The 17,874-nt window shown below is 28.2% G+C and overlaps 1 protein-coding gene across 1 annotated transcript in view; it reads right to left on the minus strand.

Annotated features, from left to right (window-relative positions):
* Nucleotides 1-17,302, minus strand: part of LOC100165725 (neurotrimin-like) — a 146,668-nt gene extending 129,366 nt beyond the window's left edge. The window contains exon 1 of the mRNA NM_001293409.1: nt 17,208-17,302. Coding sequence (NP_001280338.1) covers nt 17,208-17,280 — 73 coding nt within the window. The 5' untranslated portion in view covers nt 17,281-17,302. The remainder of the gene's footprint in view (nt 1-17,207) is intronic.
* Nucleotides 17,303-17,874: the final 572 nt, after the last annotated feature.

Below are 17,874 nucleotides of genomic sequence, written 5' to 3' on the forward strand. Positions count from 1 at the left end.
CACTTTCTGATCGAACAAGATACTGAAGTTGAAAATCGTAGCATTATTTCGACTACTTATCGTGTACACAGACACAAAAAAAATTAAAAAATTAAAAAAAAAACACACATCATTGTAAAATCAATATATTCATCGTTCCACTCAGAATCTAAAACATAATTATGTGGTTGGAACCTATATAAAAATATCTTTCATGAAAAATTCCTTATTTTATTATAGCCCCTTTTGTGTACATGTGTGTGAATGAATGTGATTATTACGATGTATACACTGTAGGTACTTACCTATATATTATTTTAATTAAGGCTATGCTAATTATCATATTGTATTGACATTAACCAAATAATTAATTAATGGATATCAATGATAATATGTTTATTTGTCATTAAAACATTGGTATTAAGCAGTTTTAGTTAAATCATATTTTATTGTTATTATTTCTAATTGAACAAAAATATGTGATAGAATTTCAATTTGATTGAATATTATAACTGCAATAGTGCAATACAGTGAGTATAATAAAAAATATTATTTTTTGATTAATTTCTCAACTATAACTATAGTAATTACAATAAAATGCCATATAATCACTTGCAATGATTTACTTTTTAAATTTAGAAAAAAAAATTAATACTGACATAGATTAGGTATTATTAATTTCAATATTAATTAAATTATTATTGACCTAGGTCCCGGATTTATAATATATTATGTAGAAAAAAAAACGTAAAAGTTGCAATTCCACTGCATACATTTAAAAAAAACATAATTTTTCAATAATTATCAATACCTAGTATTAATAGTGTTAATGCCTAGTATTTTGTAAAAATAATTAGGTATATATATTTTTTTCATTATTATCACCAAATAATTTTTACATGTCTTGAAAAATCGAATTTTGATGATAAAAATAATTATTAATACGCATTTCTACAATATTATGAACTCATTTATATAAAACATTTTCTTAGCAGCACGTATGAAGTTTTACAAAAAACGTATTTATGATTTTAAAATCATCTTATAGCATACTTTGTACTTTAAATAACTTCTTTCGATATCATATGGATAGGTGCGTCATAATATTTAAATCGGGACAGATAATCAACAGACAGTTCCCTTGGCTTGACCCATCTCACCCACTTCTTCATTTATTATTTTATTAATTTAGAGTTTCCATATAATAATTCTTGTCGTGTACATCACACTTTTAATTACAAAATTATATAACAACAAAACAATCAATTTTGAAATCATTTCAAGTTTTGAAACATTCGATCAGAACTCGGGAGACCTAAAGATTGAGATGGAAGGTTGCAGACATATAGACGTATCCTATAGTAGGTACATACAATATACGGTCTCCTATAAATGTATATTATGGTCTGAAATTGTACTATAAATGATCTACGCGAATGGTAAACCGATATTCGAATTTTGCAAACGCGTTATACATAATACATCATATACTTAAGTGAATCGATTAAAATACATTGTGCGGTACGAGTATAGTAGGTATTACAATATTAATCACTCTGAATAATAATAAAAAAAAAAATCAAATTAATGACCATTATTAATTATTATATATAGGAGATAACCCGATTTTTTTTTTTTTAATTTTAATAATATCATATGCGTGATACCTATATACCAATATTATTATACCTATGTCGTTTATAACAAAATAGTCGGTTGCCGTTTTATTTATTATTATTTTTATTTTTATAGGTGGTAGGTTACGTATATTGAAACAAAACCGTCTACGGTTTTCCGAGGCGCGTCCTTTGATTGGAAGGCTTATAATAATATAATATAATATATGAGTGGGTACCGATAATAGCTAGGTAAATACTAGTGGGGAATGGAGTTTTAAAACACGCGCTGACAAAATAGAAACAAAGGTTTCAATCACAATAGACCGTGTTTGTATGCTTGTCGGGTGGTCAGTCCGCAATCGATGTGAAACGATACGAAACCCAATAATGAAAAGGGTTTACGGCGGCAACGAGAGAGTAGTATAATCCGTAGATCGGTTTTGCGTGCACGAGGCCTTCATAATGTTGTTATTATTATAGCTCATCACTATGGTTATTGTACCGTTAACAACGTTTTGACGCTCAGATAGGCGGCGTCATCGGCGGATTCCTGTCATCTATCGTTTTGTGTCCAAGTGATTATTAATCGACGAAAATTGTGTTTATAGTAATACCAAACTGCCCTCTGCGTGGTCGCTACCAACGCAGAATTAATACTTTATAGCCTTTGTCACAGTGCCGACGTCCCCACGACGCGCCTTTCTGCTGAGGCGGCGGCATCTGGAAATCCGTTGACATAAAGACAATAATTATTGTAAAAGGTTAAGTTAGGTTAGGACACGAATCCATTTTAAATCGCACGTCCTATTCAATCATAACCAATTGATTGGTATGTTTATATTATCTTGGGTAGTTATAGGTATATAAACAATATTTATGTGATTTAAAATCGAACAAACATTTAAAAAGTCACCAGGCGCGTGATCATAAAATAGTTCATAAAAATATAACGATATTGGATGATATTTTAATACATTTTTCTTCATGGTTTATTAAAATGGCTACAGTATAATAATTATTATAAACATGTTTTTTAGTTATTTTTACATTTGTTTTATAACTCATTTTGTTGAACCAAAGCCATATTATTATTAACAATAAAGTTAAGTACCTACTTAATTACTTAATTAATTTACAATTAAGTACCTACTATAAACAATATTCCAAAAAAAGGTTTACATCCATATTCATTGGTTATAACCTTATAAGAAACAAACAGTAAATCCTTAAAAAAAATATCCTTTATATTTGTTTAAACGAACAAATTCCCACATGAAACAAATAATTAATAATCATAACCATATTATCTATATTGTTGTAATATTCATTGAATTTAAAAATGTTGGACTCGTTTCGAGTTTTTAAATCTGATTCGAGAATATAAAACATGCAACGGAATCAACTACCATAATGAATTTGGTCAATTATCCTCATACTATTAGAGATTTACCAACGTTTTGAAAATTTTAGAAATGCAAAGAATTACGAACATAACGAGAATCTGCGAATGACTGTGATTGACCTCAATTGATGGCTCAACAAATTACGAACAAAAAATTTTCAATAGGTACCTCCTACTAACTAGACGAGTACGTCATAAAAAGAGGGGAAGATTTTTTCATAAAACAAATTTATTATATCTTCTTTTTTTGTTAAAAGTTATATTATATCAGATCAGTGGTCAAGTTTAAAAAGTTATTATTTTAAATTATTAAACCAGTTATATTCGTACATGCTAACAAATGTGACTAAGTTGTAAAGCTCATGTAATTAAAAGTAATATAAAGTCAATAGTTTCATCATTAAAATGAGTTCATTGCAGTCAAAAAACAATGGCTACCAATACATAAAATTTAAATAAGATGTCATGTAAATACAATTTTGTAATACATGTCTATTGCACAACCTAAATATTTTGTTCTTCGGTAGCATTTAGTATACATTTAAAATTGTTAAATTTTAATATATTTTATAGATTTAATAGGTAAGCACCAGTTTTTATAGATTATTCAAAGTTTATTATGCTAAGTATGAAGTGAACGAATTTATTTTATCGCTATAAATACTGTACTGTTTTAAACACTGCGTCAATATGAATTATTAGTAGCTTATGTCCAAACAATAAAATATATTGGACGGTAAAAGATATGTTTTTATTTCTACATTTAGAATACATTTTCTTTTGACGTATTCTTTAATTAACAATAATAACTATGATGTAGTGTACCGCTGTGTAATACTGATATTCCTTATAATAATATTTTATTTTTAAGTTGATTTATTGCTATTTTTTAGTTTTAAATTTCTTCCTGTATACTATTAAAGTTAAAGTATTTTTTTATCTTTTAACATTTAAACAAATTCTATTTTACATGATGTCATATAAATCTTGATTAATAATTTTGTCTATATTAAAAACGTGTTACTCTAAAAATTAGTCTCGTGCTGTAAAAGTTATGTTCATTTTGAAACTTATTTAACATTTACATAGAAAAAATATAAATACTTATTTGAGTGAGTTATATTTCCTTTAAGTTGTTATGTATACTATTAGAATTTATAACACAATAGCTGGTGTACCTACCACAAAAAATGTATTATAAAAGCTTTAAGTTATTAAGGCATTTTCGTATGGATAAATAGAGTAGGTTACTTACTTGAAACTAAAACGTTTCCAAACTTATAATATAATATTTTTACCTACCGCATGAACTAGATGGAACGACTGATGAAAAAATTGAATTGGTTTTCGACCATCGAAATATTTTAGCAATCGAGTCTATCGAAACGATCGCGTTTTATATGATGCAAAAAAACATATTATAATCGATCATCGAGTGATAGGGAACAAACATCGGTAAAATATGACAACCATATTATAACATCACACCGAATTACGAAATCCCCCGTGCCGCTTAACGAATGTTGACCATTCATTTTTCGATTATCTTTTAGGCAGTCTATTCTCGCCTGCTGCCTTTCCCGGACCGTTTTCAATCGTATTAAATAACGAGCTCAGTTTTCCGATAGGTATACCCGATAATACCTCTGCGCCCGCTCCCCTCATTGTCTCTCCCCCCTTCCAATCTTCCTCTGCTTATATTGGATTAAGACCATTTCATTGTCGCACATACGCCCCGTCGATTTTTGTAACGACAAAGATAAGGAAAAAAACGTATTAATTTCGCAGACGTGAAAAATAAGAGAGTATGAAATGGTAAATTGAAGGCGGTCCAAGAAATGGAAAAGTAAATAAAACGACTGCATTAGTAACCTCTAGACCATTTCGCGCTAGCTATTTACAACCTGATAATAAAAAGTGATAACGAAGGTTTCCACTACAATGGTATTCCAGCAAACTAGTGAAATCAAAGTGTATGACCTGCGACTAGCAGCTGGCCGGTTACTGCGTTTCTGGGTATTTTCGATTTTCCGAGATCAACTAAACGTTCGAGAAACCTACAAGTTCGATTATTAACGCCGTTATTTATTATTTTAGATTCCAAAAGAAAGCACACATAACATAGTTTTAAATGTATGAGTTATTAATCGTTGTTAAAAGAAAAATAAAAGATCAAGACACTCATTGGTTTGCACAACGAATTCGTGTGTTTGAAATCGTACAGTAAATAATTGAGACAACGGGTCTTAAAAAAAAAACTGTTTAAACTCATTATGGTTTAAAACCAGAAAATTTCTGACAGAGTCACTTCCAATGCCGTACATTAGGTAATGAAACACACTTCACTAACTATGTACCTACTTGGAAAAAACCATTGTCATTCTTAATAGTCGTTAGTTTATATAAGTATATACTTACAACTATAATGATAGTTAACGTGTGATAGTCGTCTGTGTCGTACAACTCGCCCAATATAAAATATATCAGTAGGGTGATAAGATATTTAAAAAAAAAAAAAAGTACAAAGCCCATAGATTTTACAATATAACATATTATATAGATATAAAATACAATAAAAATTAAACTACCTTTATTCATTTTGAAACATATAACTGACATAGCATATCATAAATTTGTAATCTTAGTATTAATTAATTAAAAAAATTATCTATTTTTTATTTGGCTTAAATCGTGTGACTTTAATAACATAACAATTTTGAGATCTATGCATTTCTTTAAGTATATTTGATCTGTTTTCAACTTATTAAACACTTCATAACACATTTCGTCGTTAAAAAAAAATTCAAAAACTTAAGTATTTTTGATATATTATCACATTTTAACACATTTTTATTTGCCACAATAAGTAAATTATCCGAAGAATAAGTATTATCTTTAAAGTAGTTAATTACCTTTCCACTCGATGAAGCAGCCTTTAGAGCCAATTTATGTTTTTTTTGGTTAAATGTGTACCTATTAATATTACTGCGACTGCTATTCGAATTATTGACTTCATATTTACATATTTAACAATAAACAATGTTAGTTGACTTCATAAACGGAAATTCTTTTTGTAGGTCACTATTAAAGTGTAATCACTTCCTACGAGGCAGAGCCATTTCAGAAAAATAATTTTACTGTATTATAATATTTTATTTGATTAATTGTAATCATTAAAAGCTGTTAACTATGCCGTAAAAGGACAACAAGGAGGCCTTGCAGCCATAGATAATAAATAATATCATGATGCAGCGTTGTTATAACAGTGCCTCCATTCTGGAGATCACGAATTTTTGTAAAACATTGACAAGGATGCATTTTATTTTTTTTATACAAATTAAAGATGTCAAAAATGTTATGAATTTTCCATTTGGAATTTTTACATCCTTTAAAATAATTACTTTTTGGTCTGCTTCAGTAATTTATTTAGGACAATAGAACATTGGACATTTCTTCAAAAAGAAGTACTGTCCTTATTAAACAAGTACGTCTGGTCACCATACCTATAGAGTAGTCACATGAAATATATAAACTATCCAAAATAAATCCATACTTAGTAATAATAATAATAATAATAAACATCGTGTTTAAGAATTATAATTATAATACTCAGTCAATTCAAAACATACGTATTTTAATGTAGGTCCAAATTTTCGTAAGACCAGTTAAGTTTTAGATAAAAAATAAAAATAAATTTATTTGAGGATTAGGTATGAGAGTATGGAATTTTAGACGGACATTAATTTTGTCATAGTTGGAAACCGTCAAACAAAATAAAATTAAGAGAAGATTGATTACGTCGTATCTAGAAAAATGAATTACTATCAAATAAATATATATTTTTCAAAACCGCGAAATGTACAAGCAAATATTAAGATGATTAAACACATTCCCGACACATTAACCCAAAATAAATTATAATATAATAGTAATAATAGTACTTACCTAATGTAGGTGTGTACTCTAATGTATAGTGAAAACAGCATTACCTACCTATAAGAAAATTTGAATAATATTTATATTTTTAAATGAGTTCAGATTTAGATTTGATATTATTATATTACCTACCTATATGTATTATTATTATTTACATTTTCGTCATAACTTTCATATATAGGTAAGTTTAAAAATTGACTTAATTTGCATAACCAACTATTAAAAATAAGACAATTTAATTTGGCAAATAGTGAATTTTCACTGGATTGATATTTCTGAAGATTTTTATATAAACTGCGATACTATAGTTTTACGCATCCCAGGAGTCTTGTCCTTATCGTTATAAACTGTGTCTTTATTTTTCTGAATGTTTTTTTTTGTTTTATTCTTCTATTCGCCTATCTACCTATATGGATTTATTTTTATTGCGGCCTTGTTAAGGGTTCGATCCACTAGCAATCTTGTTCGGTCTAAAAGTCACAAGTAATGTATAGTTTTCGTTTCGTTATCTATGTAGGAATAGAACTTATCTGGACGAATAACAATACACACGAATGAATAAAATGTAAAAATTTAGTGTTTTTTTTTTTCCGAGACCTATATAATATACGAGTTACCTATATATATATATGGTGTGACAAAAACTTTGACTATCTGGTGATTTTATCTATTTATAATTTGTGTTATTTATGTTTATTATTTTATAGATTGACCAATTAAATGTTCAAATTTGTGTATTTTGACATAGTAATATGTCGAAATGATTTAAAACCAAAATAATACATAAAAACACTCTGGATAGTATCACTGGATAACCTCCATCCTAATATTATTCGTTAGTATTGTTTTACATATTAGATAGATATCATATTTGATTTTGGGGTAATCTAGCGCAGTTAATACAGTCAATAATATTTAAAAATAAAAAAAAATGGTACCATCCATGATTGTAATAAATCATCCTTATAAAATAAAATGTAAACGTTTTACTAAAACATTGTTAATATTAGTCAGGTACACCTAACCTATTACGTTATTTTCACTTTGGAAGTTTTTTCTGGTCTAGTTTGAGCTTTGAGAGATTAAAAGTGAAAAAAAATTCTATTGCTTTTTAAAATAGTTGGTAATTATAATTTGTTTAAATTTTAATAATATTTTTAATATAAACGTTTCATAACCATAGTTACCAATAAATTATTATTATTATTATTATCGGCTGCACTTAGAATCGTTTTTCATCGTAGACAATGATCTATCATTGAATTACAAATCCATTGCAGTGACCTATATTCTACAACTGTACAGCAGATCGGTTTCCTACTTGACGGCTTTTAATCAATGTACCTACTTACCTAATAAAAATGTTTTGATTATTTTCTTTCTTTAAATAACAAATTTAATTAAATCGTGTACAAGAAATAACAATTTGACAAAATCTATCTAAAGTAACTGGAATCGCATAATATGATTTGACTTACGGTGTATGTTTTACTCATTAGACTTTTCCATGGTTTCTCTTGTATAGCTAAATTAAAAATCAGTAAACTGTTTGTAACACCAACGCGTCGCTGCTTATTTAGAATATTCATCGATTATCTTTTTAAAAACACTAAAAATACAGTTTGATATGTATAACCAATAAAATGGTTTTAAACTGAAATCGATAAAATGCATATTATCTAGTTGTATAAGAATTATCAGAATATCAAACATAGTTGAGATTTCTAAGTAAACTGTGTATTTTGCATAAAAAAACTTCACAAAAACAATATGCAAATAATGTCTTAAAATATAAATTTGCCAGTTTAATATTTTATTTTAAAACTAAAAAACTCGTGGGTGTTTAGTTATTCAATGCTAGTAGTTAAAGAATTAAATATAATTTGACAGAAACAGATTAATCAAATAATTATATTAAGAAGAATATTTTAAACCATGTTTTATTTTGTTAAAAGCATTGTTATAGTTTATAAGAAAATAGTTACTATAATATACAACTGAATTAGGTACCTACCTGACTACCTACGTTAACCATTCAATTGGTTAGAAGCTAGTAAAAATATGTTAATAAATAATTCAGTTACATAATTAAATAGGTATCAACACTATCAACTATATTTTACTCTATTACAATTTTTTTTTTTTAAATTCAATTTTTGGAATTCTTATTAGCTTTTTAATAAGAAAAATAATATTATGAAATATTTATTATGTATGCACTATGCATATTATAATAAATTAAAACAAATTTAAAAATAATTGTTCTTTTTTAATTTGACACCGGTTTTATGTCGACGGGTTTTAATTAGGCGTTTAATTTTCAGCAAAAGTAATTAAGTACTAACCTATATTGATGAAGAAACTATCTTTTACAAATTGTTCCGTTTATAAAAATTTGAAAGACTCCTTTATTATATCGATGATTAATATTGACCCGTGTAAAAAAATATAGTATTTATCCTTTGAAGTTTTATAAGTATTTTTAAAAACTTTTTTTTGTCCTAGAAACTGGCTTTTTTTCAGTATTTCTCGTATTTTTATTCATTTGGAAGTTATGAAAATTATAGCCATATTCATCAAAGGATCTTAAAAATTAATTTAGTCATCTTAACTCAATTACTCATCCAGCTTTCTTCGAATCACCTTAATTAAAACTACATTTTTAATTAAAAATCTGAACTTATAATATATTAGTAGGTAACGTATCATATTATATTTATTTTTATTAACATTTAAATAAAATTGAATGTTATATTGTTTTTTAAATTGATTTATTTACAAACCATTTTATGACACCCATTTACATAATATATTATTGAATAGACGATCTATATTCTTAAATGATAACACTTTTTTTAATTAGATGTGTTGTTTCCTTATTAATTGAAGCAAATCGTCCAAAGTTAGAATTTAAGATATTCCTTTTTTAAAAACTAAATTTAATAAAATATTTGTAGGATAGCTTTGTCTTTTAACTAAAATCCAAATCCTTACTTTGAAATAATACAAAAAATTAAGATCAAGCATCTCGTAAAAGCACTTTTATTCCTAAAACCATTAACATAATTAAAAATAGAAATAAAAAATAGGTGTCCAAAATTGTATGTCATAAGTGCACCAGACGATAGTTGTTGTATGAATATTAAAACATTTTTTCATACTATTGTAGAATTATGTTAGTAAGAATAAACTAACAAAGAATTGTTCTACTCTGAAAAAGGTACGTAATGTGCATACGCTTTTTACTACATTTTAATTGACGGGTAGGTTATAATATAATATATAAAATCACAACTATCATAATTACTATTATAGTTACTTTTATTATTATCATTAAATGATAAATTTTATCATAATTACCTAAGTTGATAATTCAAAAATATTGTAAATAATTATTGTAATATAAATAGTATAATAACATGAAAATCACTTTGATTAATTATTACAATGTCTGATATTCGATATTTACCACCTACGTTAAAGCCAATTTAAAAATATATTTGTAAAATATTGTTAAAATAGTTGAATGCGTTTTATAAATAGCGTAATCAAGGCTTTAGATGTCCGACGATGTAATTGTACATTCAAATGGTAGTGTAAAAGGTAAATATAAATGACCGCCCTTTTAACCCTCTTGACAAAAGTTTCAAGATGTTTGTCAACATACCAGCCGTGCTGGCAGCACGTAATAGTACACGGTTAGAATGTTTTACTTAACAGCCATTCCAACCGAGCAGTAGTAGAATTACGAGTATTTGAAACACGGTTACTCCATAATACTTATTTACTAAATACCCGGAATTAAAATATTTAAAAGCTGTCTAAGTCTTATATACTATACAAAAAAAAAAAAATGTTTAAGTAAAACGTATATTCTTTTATGAAAACTAACTTCTTGAGCTAATATCAAAAAAGCTTTTATTTTAACCCATATACCTATAAGTGTTAAATCCCATACCTACACATAAGTGATAAATCCTGAATAAAAAAAAATACAAAAAATAATGTTATTTTTATGTCATCCTCCTCCACACGTACATAACTCTATTTTAATTGTAGTCTGTCATAATATATTATGATCCAACAAAGTGAATAAATATTTATATTATTGAAATATTTCGCAGATTTGCAAAAAACCATATACCGTATAACCGTAAGTAGGAACTGTACATAATGTATATTTCATATACAACTTTCAATATTATTATTATTTTAACAAAAATCAAATTAAATGTATTTTAATCCTATTTGTTTGTAAATCGGATAACTAAATACAAGTTTAGATACCTACATTAAGAACGGTTAGTGTTATACTGATATTATTATAACACCTGTGTAATTTTATTTTTATATTATAATAATATATAGGTAACTGAAAAGTGAAAAATAAACTAATTATAGGGGATAAAAACGTATACACCAATAGAGGTTGATAATAATAATTACAGCCAACTGCCAACATTATAGATACATAACATTATTGTGAATATTTTTTTAATGTTCAAAATATTGTAACTTGTAATATTATATAAATTACGATGGTATTCTTAATTTAAATCTACTGCTCCACATGAAAATAAAAATTGAACTGCCGAAGTAAAAACGCTTTGCTCCAAAGTGCATTGATTGCCAGTCTTACTATCTCACCAAGAATTACTGTCGCCGTTCTCCGCGTCGGGTTAAATGCGGGGAGGGTCATTTCTCAAGCGATTGCACGAAACAGCCATCAAATCCCGCCAAGTGCGTCTCTTCGCGGGGCCGTATGCAGCCTCGTGTAATGGATGCCTTTTATTTTTACAAAAACCTCATCTCAACTCACATAAGACGTGAAGCGATCAAATACAAAATTCGTTTCACCCGTACGTTTGCAGTAATGCCACAAAATTACTCCGCTCCGAGCACTAATCAAAAATATAAACAATCATACGCCGATATCACAGCATTACAATGCATTTTAACCTGAAAATACAATCTCTGAAGTTCTCGAAAAACTAGGTTAGGTGAAGTCGTTAAGTCCATCATTAGTCTACTCTTAGTATAAGATTGTAGAGATGAAGAGGACGCACCACATCCGCGTGTGTTGTCTCTTAAAAGTGCGTAACATAGAAAATTTACAGCTGATCACGTTTAGCTCTGTTAGTTTAAAAATTAGATCTATTATATGAAACTTGTGGTTTAACACTATCGGTGTTCGTATGTTAGTTTTTTACGATTATTCAGTTTTTAAGTGAGTTATGAGCATTTTTAATTTACGCTATATTATAAACGCATAACTTGGTAAAAAATTTAACTATGGTAAAAACAACATACTTACACAGATAATAATGTTCTTACCACCAAGTTTCATGATAGGAAGAATCACTCAAATTAACGGAGCCAAATTGATCTGCTGAGCGTAAATTTGCTGTTACCCACTTGTAAGACGGGGACAACACATGCGGGTGTGATGTCTTCTTAACTACGTTATTAAATAACCTTCCACTGTCTACTGTTTCCATCTCATAATAATAACACCTTTTATCATTTTATTATCTTGTCATCATTATTAGGAATTTACAACTTTTCGTGTATTAAAATGTACTAAAATAATATTTCTTGTACACTTACTATAACCTCGTGTATTATTTTCAATTCGTATAGATAATTGTCGAATATACATAAAATCTACAAGCCGGTTTCTCGATAAATTGAAAAAAAAAATAATATTTTAACTGTGAGACATAATAATTTAACAATTTCATAATAAAAAACAATAATCTTGTATGGCCAGTAAATCACATAGCCAAAATATCAAAATTGAAAACCTCTCATAGTCTCATTATAGTCGTATCAGTTTTTATATTATTTTTTCTAGTCAATGCTTGTCAGTTCGATCGAGCTCGCCTGGTTACAAAATGGCCCATATAATACCGCTGCAGTAAGTGTCGACCGTTAAAGTGAACTTTTAATGTTTTTTCATTGGCGTTCGGTTTTTTTTTTTACGGGTTGGTTCTTTTTCGATCGTAACCCCGCCATCGCATCATCGGCGCATAGGCGTGAGGGGCGACGTGAAGAGACACGTTGAAAATGGTTTTGTTTTTTACCAATTGTTACAGTCGTAGGTCAAAAACAATTATGCGTGTGCGGAAGATAAAATGCTAATATTTTAACGACTTGAGCTACACTACCTATAATAGGCCGGTTATTGCCTGCGTCTACGACCGCACTCTGAAATTGCCATTTTTATGCGCTTCTGTCACCATATATTAACCTATACGTGCATGAGATACTTAATGCATACGCCATACATACACACTGACACACCGCCAACATGCGTATAATACACACACAAACATTTGTATCGAGAATTTAATAAAAATAAAAAAAATAACACTTTTTTCATGTTTTAATCTCGTCGTTGAGAGCTTGATTGGTACAATTCATCTGGTATCCAAATAGTGCAGAATAAAAAAAAATACATAATTTGCTTGCTTAAATTATACAATATATACTGTAATGAACGTTTTACTTCTTTGAATTATTATTATTATTATTATTATTATTATTATTATTATTATTATTATTATTATTATTATTATGATTATGTAAATCAAATATAACAAAAACCCAGACAATTGGTTTTTGAATGGTAACTCAATAAATATTTTTGGATTAATTAAATTATATATACTTGGTACTTACTCACAGAAAAAACTCTAATACTGATTGGATTTTATTCATAATATGAATAACTGAATTCATATTTATTTTTTAGCTAAAAAACGTACCTGTATACAATTTAGTACACTTCATTCCTAATATAACGATAACAATAATAATATATTATAATGGCAATTTAAGATGAAATAAAACGAACTTTTGTGACTTGGTGTAGCGTGGCGGTTGTATTCAGTCACGAAACGTGTTCTGAATGCAAGCACCGGCTGGTGCCATTAGTTCCAGGATGGGTGACCACCGGATTTTTTTTTTTTTTTTTTTTTTAGTGACAAATCCTTGCCACACATGCACACACGAGTTCCAATCCAACAATACCCCCCTTCCCTACAAACTATGGCCATAGTTGTCAGCCTTAAGATCGGAAGACCGGGCTTAAAAACGAAATTTCTAACTTTTCATTCTTTTTAGCTTACTTTTAGGTGCCTATAATATTGGTTAATACAAAAAACATATGGTACCACACTACATCCCATACATTTTAAATAAATAGTAAAATTTAAATTGAACATTTATTTTGAATAGTTAACTTTTTTTCTACAAAAACCTTTAAGCTAATATTGTTTACAATTTAATTATAGAACAATCAAAAATGAATATTTATCTAATCTATATTTACTCAAACTAAATTTAATTTAAAATGTTCAAATTTATCTCCAAATACAATACTACACTGCAAAGGCTATTTTGGTCAGCTGAAGGAAAAAAGTTGTATTCAAATATGTGTCGGTACTTAACTTAAGTTATCCTCAAGCGTTAATAATATGTTTAAATATCTAATTAATTCTACACTAGGAATTCTGTGTATGGTAGAGTAATGTAATTGTGTTATTATTTTTATGTGTAAAAACTGAATAATTTATTACATTTAATTTTTATATTCACTCAGATTTTAATCGTACACATTTATAATAATGAAATTATGCACATTTAAATATACGCATTTTTTTCAGCCAACATATAATGGTGACCGTTATACACAAATACACAATACCTACTCTTAACATCAATCGCATAAAACTGATTTATGTCAATAAATAAGTAATTAATATAATGTACATTTACGAAGTTTTATGAAATTTTTAGTTAAAAAAAACTAAAAAGCTACCATCTACTTATAGTACAGTTATATAATATAATATATTAAGGTACCTATAATATAGTATATATTCGAGTGAATCCTATTTCAGCATATTTTTAAATAACTAACAGAAACTTTTTAAATAACATTTTAAAAAATGATCTAAATCTAAAACGATTTAATGAATTTTTATAAAATAATAATTAATTATAAAGCTATATATATGAGAAAAATATAATGTGTCGCCTACCATAAATGTACAAAGTATTTTCTACAGGTACATATTTTATTTTGTTTAATTAATAAAAAAATACGATATTCATTTTTAACTGGTACCTATGTACTTTTTTTTAGTAAATTAAAAGAATTTTAGAATTTTTTTCAAGAAATCCCATTTAAAATTAATTAATTTTACGAAACATGGATTTACATAAAACTGTTTCATTTTCAAATAGGTAATATTATTTTGTAAATTTTAATTTAATAGATCTATATTATAGACTTAAAATACAGTTATATTTGAGTCTGTAGTACATACATTTAAATAAGCGCAAACAATTTCATACTCGTAAAATATTGTGTTTAAAAAATAAAAGTCATTTAAAAAAGATTTATATGAACTAAATACCTATATTTTTACTTATATTTATATATTACTTAAGTTACAATATCATGTGACTAATCTTACAATATCTAATAGTCGAATGATTAGTTAATGGTTTTAAATCATAAAAAAAAATTGAAGAATAAATCTTGGAATATGGCTTAAATTTAAAAAAAAAACAAACATTGTTTGGTTTTAACTATGAATCAACTGTACGCATTTTAAGCAAGTACTGAAGTACCTATAAGGAAAGCAACTATTATTATCCTTGAGATGAAATTTGTTTTAACTTATTGTGATATTCAACTTAAAGAAGAGTTTTATTTAAAAATTATATTACCATGACAAAATAAAAGCCTTCCAAAATATATTGTAGACAAATATGCTTAATAATGTAGATTATATACCTAGGTAATTACTTAATTAATTTTTAAATGTATAATCTCATATATTATTCTTATATAGCTAAATTTATTTAATGTTTTAGTCTTAAAAGTATAACGGTCATACAGTTAAATACTAGGTATTATACTATTATAATAATTAGATGAATGATTATATTTAATTCTAAATTGTATATCATATTGTTTGTGTGGATGCTTCCAAAGATTTTAAAATGATAGTGATTACGCCTTACTTTAATAATATAATATATTCTAAGATTGTCCAACTTTTAAAATAAGATTTATGAAACTAACGTTAATTATTATGGCAAAACATAATAACTAAAATTTATGTACTTTAATAAGTCACTTGTCGGTTTACTTTCTTGTCACTGAACCGTTTTCTCTGAACAATGAAAAATGTTAGTTCTCCGAAACAGAGTAATAGTTTGGGGAGGAGAAGTTTAAACATATATCGCTGTATATACTATTTTCTATGTAAGAACTTTTCTACCGGCAAAGACATTTTTAATTAAATACATAAATACACTTATTTAATTTTTTTAAATTTTTTGTTTTGTTTTTTGAGAAAAATTCGCTATAGTTTTCGACCGAATATACGATGTAATTTACTGAAAAAACAAAATGCAGCTGACGGGTTCAGTTTTTTTTATTTACATAATAATATACAATTACGCGAGTATATTATAGTAGTATTTTAGTGGTATATTTATTATAAAACGTTTGCCAGGTTCGTTTATATTACATGCAGACCACACATTACTATTATATAGGTAAGTTGGTATAAGTATAATAATATAAGTATAGGACATAGGTATACGACAACCGAAACTTACAAAACGAGTAACGACGCATACAACGCGATGACGACATTGTCGTGAGCATATGTAATAATAATTAATAATATCATATTGTATTTGTTTATTATTGTTATTATTTTTTACTTCTCAAATGGTTCGTTTTCACTAACGTGTTTTTCCCATAATATTACACTACCTATCATAAATTTAAATTTACTCCAGTTGTATTCATCATCATATTACAGTGAGACCGCTTAATGTGATCACATTGGTTCAGGCCATTTTGGTTCTATTATCCAGTTGATTCCATAAAGCATATTTTCTTCAATATAATATTTGGTTTGGGATTCTCATTTTTGATTCCAATAAAAGGTTGATTCTATAAAGCAGTGATCACATTAAGCGGAACTCACTGTATTATAATATTATATACCCGATGAAAAAATAATAATTGGTGGCTCAGTGCTCGACGAGTACCTGTAATACGTAATAATAATGTACACAGAACTATAATAATAGGTACGCGTCCAACGGAAACCCAAAGGAAAAATTCGAAAAATTCCCACACCGGCCGCCGATACACGCATACCTATGTAATAGCTTTAAAAAAATGTTCCATCTACAAAGTGGGGGGGAGGTGCCCAACGACTTTGGTGCAGCGGACGTACCTGATGACATTTGCGAGACGATCGCGACGGTGGCGGCTACGAACGCGATGCACGCGATTCGGTGGTACGGCATGGTCGGCGCGCGCGACACTGTCGTCAACCGCGTGCTGACACCGGCGGCGGCGGCAGCGGCCGTGGCGTTTACAGGTAAGACAGACGGTGGCTGTGCGCACGCGCACGGGCACGGGTTTCGGCCGGCGCGCCGCAGTCGAACGTCTGCGGACCGAAAACGTGTCGGGACACGCCCACCGCGGTCCGCGTGCGAGAGACGTCCGTCCGTCCGTCCGTCTCGTTCGGCGTATAGGTAGGCAATATTTATACGAGCGAGACGCCGCGTGCAAATTCCCAAGTCGACATTTCTTAATTTGTATTATTATAGTTATATCGACGACGACGACGAAGAAGAAGAAGTATATTATGTCATATACTATGCAATTCATCGGTTTAATTTATGGGGTACTAGGGGAGAAGGGGAGACGGAGTATCCCTTATTTAAAAAAAAATATCTATGAGTGCCCCTCCAAATTACTACAATGTTGTGATAATCATAAAGACTTTTAAATATTTGGGTATACGCACATTTCTTTTTTACACTTTTGCATCCCCCTTTTCAAATTACGACCTTCATAAATAACTTTCCACATTTAAATAAAATTTGTTTTTATCA

This window comes from Acyrthosiphon pisum, chromosome A1 (genome assembly GCF_005508785.2).
Source record: "Acyrthosiphon pisum isolate AL4f chromosome A1, pea_aphid_22Mar2018_4r6ur, whole genome shotgun sequence".
Lineage (NCBI taxonomy): Eukaryota > Metazoa > Arthropoda > Insecta > Hemiptera > Aphididae > Acyrthosiphon > Acyrthosiphon pisum.